Source organism: Eurosta solidaginis, chromosome 2 (genome assembly GCF_040869045.1).
Source record: "Eurosta solidaginis isolate ZX-2024a chromosome 2, ASM4086904v1, whole genome shotgun sequence".
NCBI classification, from domain to species: Eukaryota; Metazoa; Arthropoda; class Insecta; order Diptera; family Tephritidae; genus Eurosta; species Eurosta solidaginis.
Window position 1 is genome coordinate 303,855,417 of NC_090320.1, and position 21,946 is coordinate 303,877,362.

The 21,946-nt window shown below is 36.4% G+C and overlaps 1 protein-coding gene across 6 annotated transcripts in view; it reads left to right on the forward strand.

The window, feature by feature from the left end:
* Positions 1 to 21,946, forward strand: part of ex (expanded) — a 43,897-nt gene that overhangs the window by 2,026 nt on the left and 19,925 nt on the right. For all 6 annotated transcript variants that reach the window (XM_067768873.1, XM_067768871.1, XM_067768872.1 and 3 more), the window contains 2 exons: positions 13,107 to 13,243; positions 13,936 to 14,081. In XM_067768873.1, coding sequence (XP_067624974.1) covers positions 13,152 to 13,243; positions 13,936 to 14,081 — 238 coding nt within the window. In that variant the 5' untranslated portion in view covers positions 13,107 to 13,151. The remainder of the gene's footprint in view (positions 1 to 13,106; positions 13,244 to 13,935; positions 14,082 to 21,946) is intronic.

Sequence of the window (21,946 nt, forward strand, 5' to 3'; positions counted from 1 at the left end):
TTTAAGTTTTCTGCACACATGCATATGTATTTTGTTTGTTGTTATTTAAGTTTGAAGTTTTTCTAATTGCCTTCGGCGGCTAGAAACGTACTTCGCAATCAAAACAACAAAAAAATTTAATGTTTCTTTTTCTTGGCCTTGAACCAAGAATCTTCGGTGTGGTAGTTGCAGCACGCTACCATCGCATTGCGGTAGCCATCTAACTCTGCTATGTTAACTAATATTTCTGTGGCCACAAATCATATTCATCTAAGTCAAGATAGGATGATTCGCAAAATTAAGTTTTGATAGCATTATTATTATTCATTACAGTTATTCCTTCGAAATAAACACTAACGATTTTAGATTTTAAAAATTTATAACGGTCCATGTTAGGATTATTGATTTTAAACGATATATGTGTATATTTCACTTTAATATTCGAGATTTGCAGAGTTTACCTTTTCGATGGCGTGACTTTAGACTTAGGCTGTTATGACTTGTGACCACAAAAATATTAATGTCACCCTAAGAATACCAATAAAAACTGTTAAACTGTTAAAATATTACCAGCATTTGCATAATATAGGAAGCTGTTCGCTGTTGGAATGACCGATAAAATATGTTCTTTTAACAGAAAATTCAGTTAGATTGATCGGAAATCTGTAATTTTTTAAGCAAAAAAACAGCCATACGAAAATGAGAGAAAATCAAATTAAAAAGTGAAAATGAAGTGCAAAACCATTAATTTTTATAAAAACTATAATAAAAGAAGACTTAAAACCTGACGTGCAGACTAAATGTTTCCCCATTTCAATTTTGGGAAACAAATTTTTTTGAGTACACAAAAAAATTGGTCAAGAAGTGTAGTTTTTTATGCCGTTAGGTGTTTTTTAAAAATAAAGTTTTTTAACGTGAAAAAAACTGTCTAAAGTGAGGCATCTCGCAAAAAAGTGCAATTTTTTAGTCAAAAATGATCTAAAAATATTTAATTCCTCAATAATAATGACCAAATTACTTATTACAAATATTGCGGGGGTCGCTAAACATACAGAATTTAGTAGAAATGGGTCAACAGTAAGAAAAATACTGTCCGCCATCTTGGATCCGCCATATTGAATTTGAAATTTGACATCGGATTCTTGTTTAGCGACCCCCACAATATTTCTAATAAGTAATTTGGTCATTATTTTTGAGGAATTATATTTTTTCGATAAAATTTGACTAAAGAAATGCACTTCTTTGCGAGATGCCTCACTTTAGACAATTTTTTTTTAGGTTGAAAAACTTTATTTTAAAAAAAACACCTAACGGCATAAAAAGCTACGCTTCTTGACGATTTTTTTGTGTACTCAAAAAAATTTGTTTCCCAAAATTGAAATTGGGAAGGGGGGGGGGGGGGGGGCGCTGATTTGCCAAAACTACGCTTCTTGACGAATTTTTACGTGTGCTCAAAAAAATTTGTTTCCCTAAATTGAAATGGGCAGAAGGGGTGGCTGATTTAACAAAGAATTCCCCATATACAAAACGTTTAATAAATAAAAATATCATTATACATCAGCAACAACAATGTTTAACAAAATCATTGCCTAAATGCAATAAAAGTGTATTGGAAGGTTTATTTCGTAAAGAAAATATTGCAGAAAGCGTTTTGGCGCTGCTGAGAGATGTTGTTGCTCTTGTTACAATAAGGTTTTGGAGGGTGTTATCGATGTTGATGGTACTTTGCTCGCTTAATGGAGCAAGTGACCCTGTGTGAAAAGGAAAACTTAATTATTTCATTAAAAAATTGTGATTCCATTAAGTTATAATATTTTGGAGACAAGTTAAAGTGAGTAATTCCCGATATTCTGGTAAAATAGTCAATGACAGTATTTTTCTGTAGAGATGCAATATTTCTATATTGCTGAACTAAATTCAAAATTTTTTCGTATTTATCCGATCAGTTAATTTATCTAATGTGGGGTGCGAATAAGACAAAGCTTTTTCCACCTTACAGCTCAACGTTTCGCTAAGAGTTTCTTAGCATCTTCAGGAGCGTAACTGTAAGTTTATTTAGAAATCCATAAAAACCACAAAAACAACATTAGTAGGTGTTACATATAGGTGCACAAAGTTTAAAACACACATTAAACATTTATATCTAACTTACACTGAAAATGGTAGATTTTTGTTACATTAAATATTGGCCAACACAAGAATACTAGATAAGGAACGAAGAGAAAAGACGAGATATACTTTAGAGAGTCTACGTATAATGCAGAAAAGGGAATATACGATTAACAAGAAAGAAGACACCGATGAAATAGCCGCGACTTATTTGTTATGTTTATAGTTTAGTTTAGTATGACAAGAGTACCACGAATGATGGTATCAACATTGTATGTTTATGTTTTTGTAAAATTTAATGCAACAATATCATTGTTTAGTTTTTTTTAACGTAAATATTTAATGTAACAAAAATCTACTATTTTCAGTGTAAGTTAGATATAAATGTTTAATGTGTGTTTTAAACTTTGTGCACCTATATGTAACACCTACTAATGTTGTTTTTGTGTTTTTTTTATGGATTTCTAAATAAACTTACAGTTACGCTCCTGAAGATGCTAAGGAAATCTTAGCGAAACGTTGAGCTGTAAGGTGGAAAAAGCTGTGTCTTATTCGCACCCCACATAAATAAATTCAAAATCATTTGAGCAGCAATTTTTCGTGAATGTTCTAGCAATATAGAACATTATATTACAACTAGCAGACCCGGCAGACGTTGTTCTGCCCTAAATTTGGTCTATCTGCATACATTTTAATATGCTCTTTCCGTCTAACTCTGCCTTCGCCACTCTACACTTTTTCCTAATCTTTGTATTCACTCCTCCCTCCGTCTTTTTCGCTTCATCTATCTCCATCTTCGTCTCATTCTATCTCTTTCTCAGTCTTCTTCTCCTTCTCTCTTTTCTCTTCTCTCAAGTTTTTCTCCTTCTTCTTCATCTCTTATTGCCAGTCCCAGAGGGTGGTTTGTATTTTGTTCCGGTCCCATCCCGAGTCTCAGTCTCAGTCCCAGCCCGTCTCTGGTATACTTCCCGGAAAAAAGCATCGTAAATACTAATATAGGCAAATTTATATACCAAATTTCAGGCAAATCGAATAGGACGTATGTAAATAGGTATGTGGGTATTATTAATTCATGTCTTTATATCGGCTTCGCATGCATATTTATCAGTTTTGTCAGGTTGATGCGATAAATCGATTATCCCAATGAAAATTACTTTAAAGCTCTCAGCAACAGCTTTCATTTGATATCCATAATACACACACGTTCTAGGGGTATCCGGGTCCACGTTTTGGCCTATATCTCGCGACCCTAGTCACCCAGCGGTGTAAAACTTACTCTATACTAAATCACTCATCAAGATCTTCAATTTGATACCCATAATGTAAAAACACATTCTAGGTGTATCCGGGTCCATGTTTTGGCCTATATCTCGCGACCCTAGTTACCCAGCGGCATAAAACTTACCCTGTACTAAAGCACTCATCAACAGCTTTCATTTGATATCCATATTCTATAAACACATTCTAGGGGTACCAGGATCCACTTTTTGGCCTTTTTCAAATTTTGAATTTTTTCTAAAAAAAATCATAACTCAAGAATGGCTAAACCGATTTGGCATTTCAAAATCAACTAACCATCATCTCTCCTTCCTGTATCTTTCCTAAAAACTTCATGGCAATCTTTCTATCCGTTCTCGAGTTATGGAGTGACAATCAAAATGTACACTTCTTTTTATATATATATATTCTGATTTTGGCCCTTTTGGATGTCATTACATAGTAATTTCTCAAAATTGTATAACATTGGAATGTTTCGAAAGAGTTACCTCTAAATTTTAAGTGCAAATAAAAAAATGAATCAGATATACTGGACTGGACCGAGTAGTTGCATGCCAGCCCGACACTGAGACCACCAATGGGCCCATTGGGATATCCTAAATCATAAAAGCATTACTGCACCAGCTACTGCGGATCTTATAAATACCTAAATTTGTTGGATTTTAATTCTTATAAGCGTGTTTCGAACTTTGTTTGTCATGTGAATTGTTGAAATTTTCCAGATTCCAAATACAGGAAGACAGAAATGCAAAACAAACAAACATTTCATGCGATTTCTTTTACATCAATTTGCAATTTTTATATGTGAATTCGGCTATAACCGATGTAAACAATTAAATAGTAATTTGCAAATTCTCTCAGCAATACTCGGTTTAAGGCTAGCCTATCCGGTCATTCAAAATATTTCCGTACAGCACACCTTAAGTGAAATTAAGTTCTCTTTTTTTATAATTATTATATTTTTTTTTATTTGTACTGGGAACGATTGTTGCAAATGCGAATAAATTATATAATTGCACTACACTTGTATGTATGCATGTATATTAGGCTGATAGTCTATGCGACAAAATATTGTTGCTCCTCGAACCCAGAGTTTTCATCTCCTGCAATTTGCTCCTACTATAAATGGGTTTCAGTTGGAATGCCAAAGATGCTGTGTTGTTGTTTTTGTAGTTCAGAGGTTTGTGTATGTGATAGATTAAACTTACTTACCCAGAGAAAACTCGTACCCTATTAAATATTCGAGACTAAATTTTACACCATTCTTCAGTTACTTTTCCGATTTTTTTGTACTCAATTTGAAACCTCTCAATTAAAAACTGTATTTTTGAATTTTATTCCATATAAATTTAAAACTTAACTCAATAATGAGCATTAAATGCCAAAATTGTTTTGAAAAAAATATTAAAAAGTGTAAAAAGAAAACAGAAACATTAACTTCTGTACATTGTGAATGTTAATTAAGTGTGATATCTTATCTGTCAAATGCCTGACAGGATGTTCAATATGGCTACTTTTTAGCGTTTTGACAGGGTGTTCAATATGGCGGCGCCTATCTTCAGCGGGTGCTGGAAAGGGATACAGAATGAGACAGCGATAGTCAGATACAAATCAGGTGATCCAATCACTTTGGAATTTTGACGTCTATGCAGAAGATATCACACTTAGTTATCATTCACAATGCTTTTGTATACTTGGTTTTAAAACAAAACGAAAAAGTTTAAACTTGGTTATAGCACGATTTGTTATGCAGATATGAATTGTAGACTTCTCTGGTTAAAAATTGAAATCAAGTTTTGCGCACTAATTTTAACGAAAACCAGTTTTATTCCAAATTTGGTTTTGTCAAATATGACGCTACCAGCGCGAAAACGTCCTAACTTAGATGCCTTAAATCTACATATCGCTTCCCCGGTTCAATAATAACGCAAATGTCAATTTTAAAGTTTCGAGATAACGCGCACAAAAGCTAATCTTTGCTGTGTATAAATTTTAAAATTGTATTGCAAATAGTTTCCGCGCTAGACCATTTGCGTCGTTATTGCATTCGCACATTTTTCTAGTTGATGCAAATATTGAAACTTGCTTCACCAAAACTTAATATTTTACAATTGCGTCATTATTGAACCGGGGAAGCGATATGATGAATTTCATATCAAAACCGATATGCATTTAACCCGCCCCCTCTGATTTTGATGAAATTTTGCATACAGGTACACTTCACCTATACAAACACAACCTTTTTTTTAGAAATTGCATTTTTGAAAAATTGTGGGCGTGGCAAGGTGTTAAAGTTGTGAAAAATGCCGGTAATAGGTACTTTTGAGCTGTGATAGCTACGGAATGGCTCAACCGATTTCTAAGATCTTGGTACCATTGGAAAGGTATTCAGATCGGCTTTCGAAAATAATACACTGAAACAATATTTTTTTTCTAAAATAAAATTTTAAGCTTGAACAAAACTTCAAAGGCCAAGCGTTTTAAATTAAAATGATTTTTTTTTAGAAAGGTCTATTTAATATATATAACATATCCAAAAACTAAAATGGCGTATTTTTAATTTTTTTTAAATTTTTATTTCTAATATTATGGCACTTTTGAGCTGTGATAATTGCGGAACGGCTCAGCCGATTTCAAAGATCTTGATAACGTTGGAAAGCTATTCGAATCGGCTTTCGAAAATATACACTGTAAACGAATTTTATTACACTGAAAAATTTTTTGTTTCAAAAATAAAATTTTAAAGTTGGAAAAAAATTCAAAGGCCAAGTGTTTTAAAATAAAATATATTTTTATTAGAAAGGTCTATTTAATATATGGGGTATTCCATTCCATTTCGACCAATTTTGAACCCGACCCATTTAGAATTGGCTGAAAGTTTTTCTTCTTTTTCTAGCTTACGAAAGACGTTTTTCAGAATTTTTTAAAATTTTTTCAATTAAATAAAAAATAAAAAACAAATCATCGGCCCACTCCGAGATTAGTGGGGATGATTGCAGAATTGATTGAAGTTTTTTATGAGAAAAAAAAAATGGCGAAATTCGAAAAATCAGGGTCGGGTTCAAAATTGGTCGAAATGGGATGGAATACCCCATATATAACATATCCAAAAACTAAAATGGCCTTTTTTTCTTTTTTTTTATAAAAATTTTTAAGTAAATTCATCTCTCTATATTTTGATATCATAGTACTTTTGAGCTGTGATAACTACAGAATGGCTGAACCGATTTTAAAGATCTTGGTAGTGATAACTAGTTCAAAAGTACCTATTACCGTCATTTTTCACGCATTTTTCACAACTTTGATACCTTGCCACGCACACAATTTTTCAAAAATGCAATTTCTAAAAACAAGGTGGTGTTTGTATAGGTAAAGTGTACCTCTATGCAAAATTTTTCAAAATGTGCATTTTTTATAGGTTTTGATATGAAATTCATCATATATAAAAATGAATTGATGTGCGCTAGTCTTCCTACTTTTGGTTTTTTAAACAGTTTTATTTAGGTTGACTTGACAGGCTGGCTGGTTGGATGGCTGGCACGAATTTTGTAATTGAAATTTAAGTAACTTCCCGATAAGCTACAAGCTTGAAACTTGGAATATAGTTCAGAACCCGATGACAATGCAATAATAAGAAAAAAATTGCCCCTAGGTGGCGCAATGATCGAGATATTCACAAACATCGTATTTGTGGTCTGATTTGGCTCATATTTGGAACACATAATAAATACGAGAATAGAAAGCGACCTATGAAAAAATTGCCGCTAGGTGGCGCAAGGATCGATATATTCACAAAAATCGTATTTGTGGTCCGATTTGGCTCATATTTGGAACACATAATACATACAAGAATAGAAGCGACCTATGGAAAAAATCGCCGCTAGGTGGCGCAAGGATCGAGATATTCACAAAAATCGTATTTGTGGTCCGATTTGGCTCATATTTGGAACACATAATACATACAAGAATAGAAGCGACCTATGAAAAAATCGCCGCTAGGTGGCGCAAGGATCGAGATATTCACAAAAATCGTATTTGTGGTCCGATTTGGCTCATATTTGGAACACATAATACATACAAGAATAGAAGCGACCTATGGAAAAAATCGCCAATAGGTGGTGCAAGGATCTAGATATTCACAAAAATCGTATTTGTGGTCTGATTTGGCTCATATTTGGAACACATAATAAATACGAGAATAGAAAGCGACCTATGAAAAAATCGCCGCTAGGTAGCGCAAGGATCGAGATATTCACAAAAATCGTATTTGTGGTCCGATTTGGCTCATATTTGGAACACATAATACATACGAGAATATAAAGCGACCTATGAAAAAAATCGCCGCTAGATGGCGCAAAGATCGAGATATTCAAAAAAGTCGTATTTGTGGTCCGATTTGGTCCATATTTGGAACAAATATTACATGCAGTCCGGTAGAAGTGACATCAAAATATTTTGGAGTTGGAGGAGGGACAAGCTACGTGGCGCAGAAGCGAGTAAAGAGTATTTGGAAGGATTATGTATTGAGGAATTAGATTGGAACAAATTGTCAGGAAAGTCCTTGCAGTAATAAGTCACTAAATGAACTAAATAGATTGAGAAATAATAGGCAATTAAATAAAGACTAAAAACTTGAAAATTAAATAATTAAAAAAAATGTTTAAGTTAAACGGTTTTACTGAAAACGATACTAGCATGAAGTAATAATAATACTAAAAGCTAGAAAATAATTAGGTAGGTCTTAGGTAATTGTCATCACACTCCTCATCAATCTAGGGCATTGATCAGACAATTAAATAAAAGCGTTTTTAGCATTTTAGGACATAGCTTCCGCGAAATTTTGTATGTGAATGGGCAAGGCGAAATAAACTTGAATTACAAAGTCTGAAATTTCTTCATATTTACGAACGCAACATCTTGGTTGATTGTGGCGATGTTATTGGAATGCATAAGATTACGTCCAACACATCTATATGGCAAACTTTATTGTGTGTCGGCCATAAAAGTTTTGTGTAATATTGTGCAGCACAAATACAATACACAAAACCAATTCGAGATTTGCCAAGTATTTTATTATTTTGTGTTTAGTAGTGTGCATCGTAAAGTCGAATGCTATACAATTGTAAGGATGCACAGTCTGCTTGCGGCAAGGTGTTCCAACTATGAAAGTGCAGACTATACCCAAAATTTGTATGACTTGAACTCTACCTAAGTTGGAAACAAGAGCCTTTACAAAACTCCTGCAATATTCAATATGTAATTTTTGATACAACAAATGAATCCCAGCCAGAATTTTTTGAAAATTTTGATCAAAAAATATTTAAATATCATACCCCAAGATGATTAAAAGCGTTCAAATTTAAAAGCATTTTCTGTTCGAAAATTAATGTATCGTCGGGAGAAAAATGTACCATAAATGTGATTATTCTTGAATAATCATTTATGATTCATATTTGGAAACGCTTTTATTCATATTTGATATCATTGTAAAATTGAGCTTTAATTGTTTTAGAGTAATATTTTACTACTTTTCACAGTCATTTTCTGATCATATTCGTGAGCATATTTCAATCGTTTTGCTTGAGATTTTTGAATCATTTTTGAATGCGATTATGATGCATTTATTCTTCATATCTCATTCAAAATAAGATACCAAATAATAATATTATTTCATCAGAGGAAGAAAGCATGCGGAATTGAGCTATTTGAACCACAGGTCACTCGCAAACAAACTTGACCGATATACACCCGCGACTACAACATCTAACATCAGCTATGATCGTCAATATCTTAAAATATGATACGGTACGGGATGTTGAAGACATATCCAGGTACATATGTCAAGACAGTTTCATTTACCTGGTCAAATAGCTCTCAACTTTTGTATTGTCCAACTCTTATGTATTTTCTGGGAAGCCAAAGGTGGAGAAATGGTTGGGGAAATCTTCGGGCACGAGCAGCATTTGCATTACATTGTCTTGAAGAATGTCTTAATAATAAATATTTTATATATGTACATATTTTTTTCTGAACTTCATGATTGAAAAAATGTGTGTATGTGAAAAAAGTAAGATTTTCAATGAAAAGTAAAATTTTAACAAATATAAAACTCATTATTCAGTGAACAAATATAGTCAGAAAATATTCAGAAAGCTGAATTAAAAATGGTTATACATTTTTGATCACCTAAAGTAAACACATTTGATTCAAATATGATTCCAAAATGTGATTGAAATACTATGTTCAGTTTTTGACCATGAAATGTAAGCATATTTGATTATTTTTTGTTGGTTTTTATGAAATATTAAAATTTAATCATCAAAGGACTTCAAAAATGATTCCACAAATTGATCGAAAAATGCTTTTTAGTTTTTCTTCATCAAAAGTATTCATATTTGATTATTTCTTATGTTCATTTGTATGTTAACTCATTATTTAGTCAGAAAGAGTAATCAAATTGTATTGATATGTAGGGAAATTCAAAATTGAATCACCTAAATGCTGAGTGGGATGAATCGTATGTTAAGTCAATTATAATGAATATATCTCTCTTCTATATACACTATTTAATTGTAGGGACTACTTATTTCATTTTTCTATATAGGTATGTATAAACAAGTAAGGAAGGCTAAGTTCGGGTGTAACCGAACATTACATATTCAGCTGCCAGATCACAGCTTGCAAAACTTTTAAATTACCTTCTTTTAAAAGTGGGCGGTGGCACACCCATTTTCCAAAATTTTACTAATTTTCTATTCTGCGTCATAAGGTCAACAACCCACCTACCAAGTTTCATCGCTTTATTCGTCTTTGGTAATGAATTATCGAACTTTTTCGATTTTTCGAAATTTTCGATATCGAAAAAGTCGGCGCGGTTATAGTCCGATTGCGTTCATTTTAAATAGCAATCCGAGATGAATTCCCAGGAACTTACATACTAAATTTCATTAAGATACCTCAAAATTTACTCAAGTTATCGTGTTTACGGACAGACGGACGGACATGGCTAAATGAATTTCTTTTTTCGCGCAGATCGTTTTGATATATAGAAGTCTATCTATATCTATCTCGATAAGTTTATGCCGTTACGGGGTACCGTTATGCGAACGAAATTAATATACTCTGTGAGCTCTGCTCAGCTGAGTATAAAACACATATGTACATACATACATACATATACACTTATATGCTCCCGCTAATGTAGCTAATATATATGTATGCAAATATATTTGAATACATGACAAAAATCTTACAAAGTTTCGTACATAACAACAAATGCAGATATTTATTTACATACCTATAAAGGCATTACCAAAATCTCACTCATCAATAAAAAAAGACTAAGGGGACAATCCAATGTCGTGACGGTGACAGCCCCAAAGAAAGTTAGTTGCATACACTCGTACGAACCCACATGCAGGGCCGTAGAGAGAAAATCCGGGCCCGGGACTAAACAATTTACGGACCCCCTATAAAAAATCCACTAATACATTTGATTAATTTGAATTAATGACGTCTCATTCATGAATCATTTTTGATGGATTACCTAAAAAAAAAATTGTGCCACATCAACTAAATGATTTTTGGACTAAGAGCTGAAAATAAAATTAAGGCAGAATATTTACTATTTATACTGTTTTATTGTAACGTAGAAATAAAATTCTTTAACAGCCTCATATTGTTTCAAATAATCTTTTCCAGTTATTTGGTAACATTTCTGATAAATTTAATGATGATTATAAATTATAATTATTCAATATAGAAAGTTCGGATATCAAAGAGTGGCTTTTCTTGTTTTTCCGCTGAAAAATTTTATAAAATAATATCAAAATTTAACTGTTTTGCCAAAATGGATTCAACACAAAGCGCGGCAAGTCCTGAAACTCGCTCGTTAGATGAACACGATTTCTGAAAGTTTTTGATTCTTGCAAGGACGCTGAAAGAACGTTCTGCATTAGCTATAGTGACAGGTATAGTGCAAAAGATACGTAAAGCAACAAAAATGTTGGGGAAAATTGTATACAGATTTTGAATATATGTAGATGGCATTTAGAAATTCCAATGGTGAAAAACCTTTATCAAAATTTGCTTCGTAAATGTGTTTCAAGTGAATTATTTCGCATTTAAGATTTGAGAAACGTCCGACTTGTATTTTTCGACAAATTTTGCTGCGCTCGCCCGAACAGTAGTTTCATCCATGTCTTCAAATTGCCACACCGATGTGGAAGTAGTTTAAGTAATCTGGACTTTGATACAGAGTTGGTGGTATTGTTGGAAGAATTTTTAAAGATGAACCTTCATCAGTGTCACCACGAAACTATGATTTCGGATTCATGTAAACATACATTTTTGTTTGATGTTTTTATTGTTTCCTCACTGTTCGAAGGCCCAGGCAAAAAATCATTATCAATAGTCGAATCGGATTCCGAAGCTGAATGGTTTTGAGCCAGCTGACAAATGAAATATTTATTATTAAATTTTAAGGAAAAGGACTTTTCAAATTATTTTTGACACTTCACTATAATATTAAAACGAAATGCAGATATTCGTTGCTTTTGAAAATTGCACATGGAGCAACTAAAGACTCTCCTGAATTAAAAAAAAATGTGTTAGTACCTGTAAATCGCGGGGAGGGGGGATTTAATCCCCCCATTCACCCTCTCGTCGGGCCTGCCCACATGCATATGTATATAATACAATCATATGTATGTACACTAGACTGGGTCGAAAAAAAAGTTGCTAATGTCCGCCCCTAAATTTGAAGATTATGTTGAGAGGGTTTCGGAAAAAAATTTTTTTTTTTTTTGATCCTTCGAAATACAGCCAAAAAGGATCGTTGTAACTTGGTTTTTTGACGTCCGATTTTTAAAATTGATATGTCATTATTTTGGCCTTCAGAAGCTTTACATTTCCGTTTAATGTCCTTTTACGGTATGAAGTCGTTTTCACATGATTAGGTCGAACTTAGCCTCCAAGAAATAGATATCGGCTTACGAAGTTCGAAATTCTACATTTCGAACTTCAAGCTTACAATTTTGTTAGCTTAAAAGGATATTAAACGGAAATGTGAAGCTTCTCAAGGCCAAAATAATGGCATATCAATTTTAAAAATCGGACGTCAAATAACCAAGTTACAACGAAAAAACCTTTTTGGCTGTATTTCGAAGGATCAAAAAAAATTTCAAAAAAATTTTCCGAAACGCTCTCAACATAATCTTCAAATTTAGGGGCGGACATTAGCAACTTTTTTTTTTGTATGGGGACCAACCCAGTCTAATGTACACGTGTGCATATCTGCATAAATTAATCATTTTGAACTACTACGCTTTCGTCGCTTAGAAAACTACAAAATTGAGGGGAATTCAATTGAATGACAATAACAAATTTAAATTGAAAAAAAAAAAATTAAATAAAAAAAAAACTATAGCGTCACGGTATTATTATTTGTTGTTGTTGGTATAAAATATTTGGAATAGAGTGGTAAATCTGCCCAAAACGGCAGTCGATTGTAAAAAAGGCTTATCCCAAAGGTTTATCGCCTGTTGTGATATGAAATTTATGGAACAAGTTTTAACGATTGGAGGTTGGTCACTCTGTTATCAATTAAATTTCAGTTAGGCAAAATTTTTCATACAATCGCTAAAAATGTAATCTTTATATTATTGTACTAGTTTATTATTATAAATACATATATGTACATACATATGTATAACTGTTGAACATGCACTTTTTATTTTCAGAAAAATATTTCCGACCGACTTGTTGCATTTAAGTAATGATGCAGCATGCGAGCATTTTGTACTGTCAGCGCGCCATTAGAAGTATGCGCGTCATCGGCCGAACAACTGTCACCAGGATCACGCTTCTTAGCTCTAAGGTTAGTACTTATACATACATATATGTATCTACATAGTGCAAACTTGATAGGTATAGCACTGCGGCCTAGTATAAATATTGCTAATATTGGAGCAAATGAGCTTATTGTACATTCGTGCAAGGAGACTCCACAGGGCGGTGAATGTCCTGTAAACACCACTCACGTTTGGATTTATGCGATACGTAAACTTTCAACTCAACAGAAACTGGGTTGGTAGTGGACTATGCGATTGCCGTTGCTATACTAGTATCGTCTCGGTACCAACATAATTGACGGAATCAAGCACTTATCACTGAGGAAGTTGAGTAGTTGTGCGAAGAACGCAGGAATAAGCTTCCCCATTAGGACATTAGTCCAAGTTTTAACTTACCTCCTCCCAGTGGCCAAGTTTTTCCGATAGTACCGATTACATACCTTAAACTGCTTGTAACACCTACGCTGAGCTGGTACGGCTGCGTTTAGGATTACAGTTATGATCACGATTACAGCCGTCATCCTCATTATAGTTACAGTCACGATACGACCACAGTAACAGTTATGGCTATGAATACAGTTACAGACTCGAATATAGCTACCTTAACGATATGACTACAGTAATGGTACAATTACGATTACAAAATAAATAAAGTTAAATGCCTTCCACAAGGGGCTACATAATTAATTTAACTTCAATATTTTGTTGTATTTTTCAGGCTTCTGGGAAATCAACAACCCAAAACCTTGTATTTCCTAGTCGATGCAAAGAGTCGGGTGAGAGAAGTTTACACACAAACATGCCTCCATTTTGCAGCGCAAGGCATGCTCGATACAGAATTGTTCGGTTTGGCGGTGCTCATCGGTGAGTTTTACTTTTGAAATAATCAATTACTTACCTACATGGTTCACATACTTACATGTAAGTGATGCAGACGATGTGATGTAGATCAGAGAGATTTCTCATGTTTACGAGTTTTGATGCAAAAGCGAACATCGTCACAAGCGCGCAAGATGTTGCGTTTATAAATATAAATGAACTTCAGACTTAGCAGTTCAAACTTATTTCGGTTTGCCCATTCACATAAAAAATATCTCAAAGGACTGTTATAAACATTCCCACCATACTAGAAAAATATTTGCTAACATATTTTGTCACCTGGATTGTTAAAATGCAGTTTTTAATTAATAAAATAATTACACTTGCAAAGTCTAAAGGCACACACTTATCAAATTCTTCTTCTTATGCTTTGCTTGCAACAGACATGCAAAGTCTTCATCTGTCAGCGCACGATGCTGCATCAAAAATTATATGTGACGGGCTTTAAGTCGTTTGCTTAGCAGCGTATGCCAAACAAGGGTGTTTTTTTAGACAGCTAGGGAGTTGGCCGATGTCTGGAGGATTCAGAGGTAGAGAATATTTCCTTTAAGTTAATTTCGTACCGGTACCAATAGACTCAGTGGTTCCATCAACGCGAGGAACTGGATTTTGTAGTCGCATGGCCAGTCACAGTGGGTAGTCGTTGTTCTTACGCCCTTGTTCAGTTATGTATTAATATTACAAGCCCTTGAAATGCTGATAAAGACGCAGAGGGCTTTAAGTTAATTTTTTGTAAGGTTTTATTCAGTAGTCTCTATGAATTTTCCAGACTGATAGGCAAATTATTTCCAACACAAAAGAGTCTTAAAATTGACTTCTCAAAAGTGTTGACTTATTATTATCTTCGTACTGAAGAAAAAAACAAGGCAAATGGGCGATTCAATGACGTCATATTCTCAACTTCCCCGACTTTGGAATGAATACGATCTCATGCACTGGTTAGGACTCCAATCCTGTCTTATCGTTTATGTAAATTAGAGTTTATGTTTGTCTAATGGCTCGTTTATGACTTTTTTCTATTCCATGCTTTATGATATGCAAATCAAACTATTTAGCCAACTATGGCTACGGGCCATATCCATATAAAACAGCTGATCCAACCAACCTTATGGAAATCAATGTAATTGGTCAATGGTGCCATACCATAACGCCCCAGCCATAACCATACACCATACCATAGCCAACCAGTTGGTTTTTGGTTTTTTGCCATATCCATAACGTAAAAATATTTGAGTTGGAGAATTTATTAACTTATTGTAGATTTTATTGTTTTAGATACGTTTTGACTAAGAGACTTTTTTTTTATACTCAGTTGAGCAGAGCTCACAGAGTATATTAACTTTGATTGGATAACGGTTGGTTGTACAGGTATAAAGGAATCGAGATAGATATAGACTTCCATATATCAAAATCATCAGTATCGAAAAAAAATTTGATTGATCCATGTCCGTCCGTCCGTCCGTCCGTCCGTCTGTCCGTTAACACGATAACTTGAGTAAATTTTGAGGTATCTTGATGAAATTTGGTATGTAGATTCCTGGGTACTGATCGCAGATTGCTATTTAAAATGAACGATATCGGACTATAACCACGCCCACTTTTTCGATATCGAAAATTTCGAAAAACCGAAAAAATGCGATAATTCATTGCCAAAGGCGGATAAAGCGATGAAACTTGGTAGATGGGTTGACGTTATGCCGCAGAATTGAAAATTAGTAATATTTTGGACAATGGGAGTGGCACCGCCCACTTTTACAAGAAGGTAATTTAAAAGTTTTGCAAGCTGTAATTTGGCAGTCGTTGAAGATATCATGATGAAATTTGACAGGAACATTACTACTGTTACTATATATGTGCCAAATAAAAATTAGCAAAATTGGATGAAGAACACGCCCACTTTTTAAAAAAAATTTTTGTTTAATTCAAATTTTAACAAAAAATTTAATATCTTTACTGTATATAAGTAAATTAAGTCAAAATTCAACTTCAGTAATGATATGATGCAACAAAATACAAAAATAAAAGAAAATTTCAAAGTGGGTGTGGGTCCGCCCATTTTCATTTAGTCTGTCTAGAATACTTTTAATGCCATAATTCGAACAAAAATTTACCAATCCTTCTCAAATTTGTAGGGGCATAGATTCTATGACGGTAACTGTTCTCTGTGAAAATGGGCGAAATCGGTGGAAGCCACTCCCAGTTTTTATACACAGTCCACCGTCTGTCCTTCCGCTCGGCCGTTAACACAATAACTTGAGCAAAAACCGATATATCTTTACTAAACTTAGTCCACGTACTTATCTGAACTCACTTTATCTTGGTATAAAAAATGGCCGAAATCCGACCATAACCACGCCCACTTTATCGATATCGAAAATTACGAAAAATGAAAAAAATGCCATAATTCTATACTAAATACGAAAAAGGGATGAAACATGGTAACCGGATTGGTTTATTGACGCAAAATATAACTTTGGAAAAAACTTTGTAAAATGGGTGTGACACCTACCATATTAAGTAGAAGAAAATGAAAAAGTTCTACAAGGAGAAATCAACAGCCCTTGGAATCTTGGCAGGAATACTGTTAGTGGTATTGCATATATAAATAAATTAGCAGTACCCGACAGATGATTTTCTGGATCACCTGGTCCACATTTTGGTCGATATCGCGAGAACGCCTTCACATATACATCTAAAGGCCACTCGCTTTTAAAACCCTCATTAATACCTTTAATTTGATATCCATATCGTACAAACACATTCTAGAGTCACCCCTGGTTCGCCCTAATGGCGATATCTCGAAAAGGCGTCCACCTATAGACCTAATGCCCACTCCCTCTTAAAATGCTCAGTAACATCTTTCGTTTGATACCCATATCGTACAAACATTCTAGAGTCACCCCTGGCCCACCCTAATGGCGATATCTCGAAAAGGCGTCCACCTATAGACCTGATGTCCACTCCCTCTTAAAATGATCAGTAACACCTTTCGTTTAATACCCATATCGTACAAACATTCTAGAGTCACCCCTGGCCCACCCTAATGGCGATATCTCGAAAAGGCGTCCACCTATAGACCTAATGCCCACTCCCTCTTAAAATGCTCAGTAACACCTTTCGTTTGATACCCATATCGTACAAACATTCTAGAGTCACCCCTAGCCCACCCTAATGGCGATATCTCGAAAAGGCGTCCACCTATAGACCTAATGCACACTTCTCTTAAAATGCTCAGTAACACCTTTCGTTTGATACCCATATCGTACAAACATTCTAGAGTCACCCCTAGCCCACCCTAATGGCGATATCTCGAAAAGGCGTCCACCTTTAGACCTAATGCCCAGTCCCTCTTAAAATTCTCAGTAACACCTTTCGTTTGATACCCATATCGTACAAACATTCTAGGGTCACCCCTGGCCCACCCTAATGGCGATATCTCGAAAAGGCGTCCACCTATAGACCTAATGCCCACTCCCTCTTAAAATGCTCAGTAACACCTTTCGTTTGATACCCATATCGTACAAACACATTTTAGAGTCACCTCTGGCCCACCCTAATGGCGATATCTCGAAAAGGCGTCGACCTATAGAACTAAGGATTACTCCCTTTTAAAATACTCATTACCACCTTTCATTTGATACCCATATCGTACAAACACATTCTAGAGTCACCCCTGGCCCACCCTAATGGCGATATTTCGAAAAGGCGTTCACCTATAGACCTAATGTTCACTCCCTCTTAAAATGCTCAGTAACACTTTTCGTTTGATACCCATATCGTACAAACATTCTAGAGTCACCCCTGGCCCACCCTAATGGCGATATCTCGAAAAGGCGTCCACCTATAGACCTCATGCCCACTCCCTCTTAAAATGCTTAGTAACACCTTTCGTTTGATACCCATATCGTACAAACATTCTAGAGTCACCCTTGGTCCACCTTTATGGCGATATCTCGAAAAGGCGTCCACCTATAGAACTAAGGATTACTCCCTTTTAAAATACTCATTACCACCTTTCATTTGATACCCATATCGTACAAACACATTCTAGAGTCACCCCTGGCCCACCCCAATGGCGATATTTCGAAAAGGCGTCCACCTATAGACCTAATGTTCACTATAGACCCACTCCCTCTTAAAATGCTCAGTAACACCTTTCATTTGATTCCCATATCGTACAAACACATTCTAGAGTCACCCCTGGTCCACCTTTATGGCGATATCACGAAACGGCGTCCACCTATGGAACTAAGGATCACTCCTTTTCAAAATACTCATTAACACCTTTCATTTGATACCCATATCGTACAAACAAATTCTAGAGACAGCCCTGGTCCACCTTTATGGCGATATCCCCAAATGGCGTCCATCCATAGAACTATGGCCTACTCTCTCTTAAAATACTCTTTAATACCTTCCATTTGATACACATGTCATACAACCACATTCCAGGGTTACCCTAGTTTCATTTTCCTACATGGTGATTTTCCTTATTTTGTCTCCATAGCTCTCAACTGAGTATGTAATGTTCGTTTACACCCGAACTTAGCCTTCCTTACTTGTTGTGGAATATGTTTGTAATTGTTTGCTTTGTCTTCATTTTTATGAAAATTTAGGTTAATGCACCAATAACTGATGCCAGTTGATGTGGATAAGTAAAGATATGGTTGTGAATATGGCGTTATGACTACGTCAACTTTGCCAGACCCTTTAAACGTTTAAACATTTTTAACGAGATTTAAAGTAAGAACAACATAAATTTGGTTGGTACACCTGTGCGACATTCCAAAGAAAATAATACCCCCCCCCCCCCCCCCCCCCTACCGCCGCAAAAAACAAAAACAGTGTTATTTTTACCTCATCTATTCATTGTCGTCCAAGTTGAATACTGCTGAACTGAAATATTTTTGCTTTTGGGCAGTGGGAAAAGCGTTTTCATGCACTGACGGGTGCAGTGTCCGATAATGTATGACATAAATAAAATCTAATAAACATAAACCAGTATTTTAAAAGGCGATTACAACGCACGCCAACTAAATAGAAAAAGAGTCCAAGTAGTGAAAAACGATGCTGCAGGAGGGTTGCCATGAGGTGGACGAAACGTCGATCTAACGACTTTTCAGTGCTAGATGTGCTTTTGGTTTGTGTTTTTGTACTTGTTGTTGGCGGCGTTGTTGCTGTTGTTATTGTTTTTGCTTTTGTATGCACGCATATATGTATGCATCAGTTACGTTATGAGACAGCTCCCGGTGCTCTGAAAATATCTTTGAAAAGTGGTGCGGCCATTGCCATTGTCAATAATTTAATTTACTAACGTCCCTTACTATGGTGGGTACCTTAACCGCGGTCGGAAGAAAGAGGCAGAGACTGGCTGAAGACGACAATCTTCCTCTTAAGATGTGGAAACGGGCTATACACAATAAGAAGACTTACACATCTTAAGGTGCATATAAAATCTAAGGAGATACTCGCAAAGCCAGGTCGTTGATAAGTTACAGAAAATACAATAGCGTACTGGATTCATATCCGGCAAAGGACTGCCCACATACGCAACACTTGCATAAACCTCGGGGAGGGATTTTACGATTACAGTAGCAAGAAACAACTAGGACGCTGTTATGCCGACCACTATCAACTGGCCACTTAGTTGAACTCAGGTTAAGTGGAACTGGCCGGTCCATGAGGCCTCACATAGACTGAATGAGTCCGTAGTGGTGCCCGAAGTTTGTTTAACGACCAATCTGAAAAACCGTATCAAAAACCAGGACCTATGTTATAAAATAACTCTGTCATCTTGGCAAATACTAGAAGCTTTCTAGGACTTAAGCTACTTGCTGCTTCTAGATCTGACAACTGTATCACTCCTTATAGCTGGAGGCTTAGCGTGGCATGCGCAGGCCAGAGCACAAGACGTGCTCGATCCTTTCCACTTCCAGCCCGCACTTTCTACATCTGCTATCACTAACCAAGCCTAATTTAGAGGCAAGTGAGGCCAGAATACAGTGTCCAGTTAGAATACTCTTATTAATGATAGGAGTAACGGGTGGGGCCGTGTGTAGAAGTCCACGAAAGTGGGGAAAGCTTCTGACCGCCATTCACATGGGAAGGGCCAGAGCGATTCTTTTGCATGCGGTTCAAGCAGCTCACTACTGCCGGTCGCTTGCCGCCAAGTATCCTCTGGGTAGCCGCTAAACACCCGTTTAGCGGTGAGCTTATGTGAGAAGGCGACAACCTGGCTAGGCCACTCTGACATAATCGGTTTAAGGGCTAGCCGGGGGAGATCTCATCGGCAACGTCTGTACACCTCTAGGTGCGGCTGCAAGCGGGCGTCTGTCTTGGAGCAAGCGGCTCGCTATATAAACGTGCCAAGTAATATTTTCACCCCCGCTGAGCGGGTTGTGCGCTGGGCTTGGGACCCGCCACGTAAAACCATACTCCAATGAAATATAACAACAAGCCTCGGATAAATACGCTCCCTGAATGGGATTGGTGCAGATGCCCGGCTGGTTGATGTCCTCGTCAAAGCAAAATCTGACATCACCGCCATCCAAGAAATGCGTTGGACGAAGCAAGGAAGAAAGAAGATCAAAAATTGTGACATATATTGGAGTGGCCATGCGAATAAGCGCAGTTTCGGCGTCGGATTCGTGGTGGGAGAGAGACTTTGTCGCCAAGTGCTGGCGTTCACGCCTGTGGACGAGCGTCTCGCCGCTATCCGAATAAAAGCAAAATTTTTTAATATATCATTCATCTGCGCCTATGCGCCGACAGAGGAGAAAGACGATGAGGTGAAAGACACTTTTTATGAACAATTAGAACGCACATACGAGCGCTGCCCACGTCATGATATAAAAGTCGTGCTTGGCGACTTTAACGCCAGGGTGGGCAAAGAAGGTGTTTTTGGCCCTACAGTCGGAAAGTTCAGCCTACACAATGAAACTTCTCCTAACGGACTGAGGCTGATTGACTTTGCCGGTGCTCGAAACATGGTCATATCCAGCACGAGGTTCATGCTTAAAAAGATACATCAAGCTACATGGCTGTCTCCTGATCGAAATACTCGCAATCAGATCGATCACGTTGTAATAGACGGACGACATTCCTCCAGTGTTTTAGATGTGCGCACGATCCGAGGACCTAACACCGACTCGGACCATTATCTCGTTGCAGCCAAAATCCGCACCCGCCTCAACGCGGCTAAAACCAAGGAACAAAAAACACAAGGAAAGCTAGACGTCGAAAAGCTTCAATCACAACAGACTGCCAATGATTTCGCAACTCGACTTTCACACCTGCTCTCTGAGAGCACAACTCATCCTGAAGGAATACAGGAGCAGTGGGAGCATATCTCCAAAGCACTTCGTACTGCTGCCGATGAAAAAATTGGTTACCGGCGGCCACGAAAAAACAACTGGTATGATGAAGAATGCCGCGTTGCAACTGAAAGAAAAGACGCTGCCTACATGGCTACGTTAAAAGCGAGCGCGACAAGAGGAGTGTGTGAACGCTATCGTGAGTTGAAAAGGGAGGCGAGACGCCTTTTCAGGAAGAAAAAAAGCAGAAGCAGAAAGGCGTGAGTGCGAGGAGCTTGAGCTGCTAGCCACCAGGAATAACGCCCGAAAGTTCTACCAAAAAATACGGCGACAGACGGAAGGTTTTAAGACCGGGGCAAACTCCTGTAGGAATGAAAACGGCGACCTTGTAACTGATGTCCAGAGAGTGCTTAGATTATGGAGGGAATACTTCTCTGCTCTCCTAAATGGAGGCAGCGCTAAGACCGCGCAGAGATGAAGAACCCGATCCCGCAATCGATGATGATGGAGTATATGTCCCCCCGCCCGATTATGACG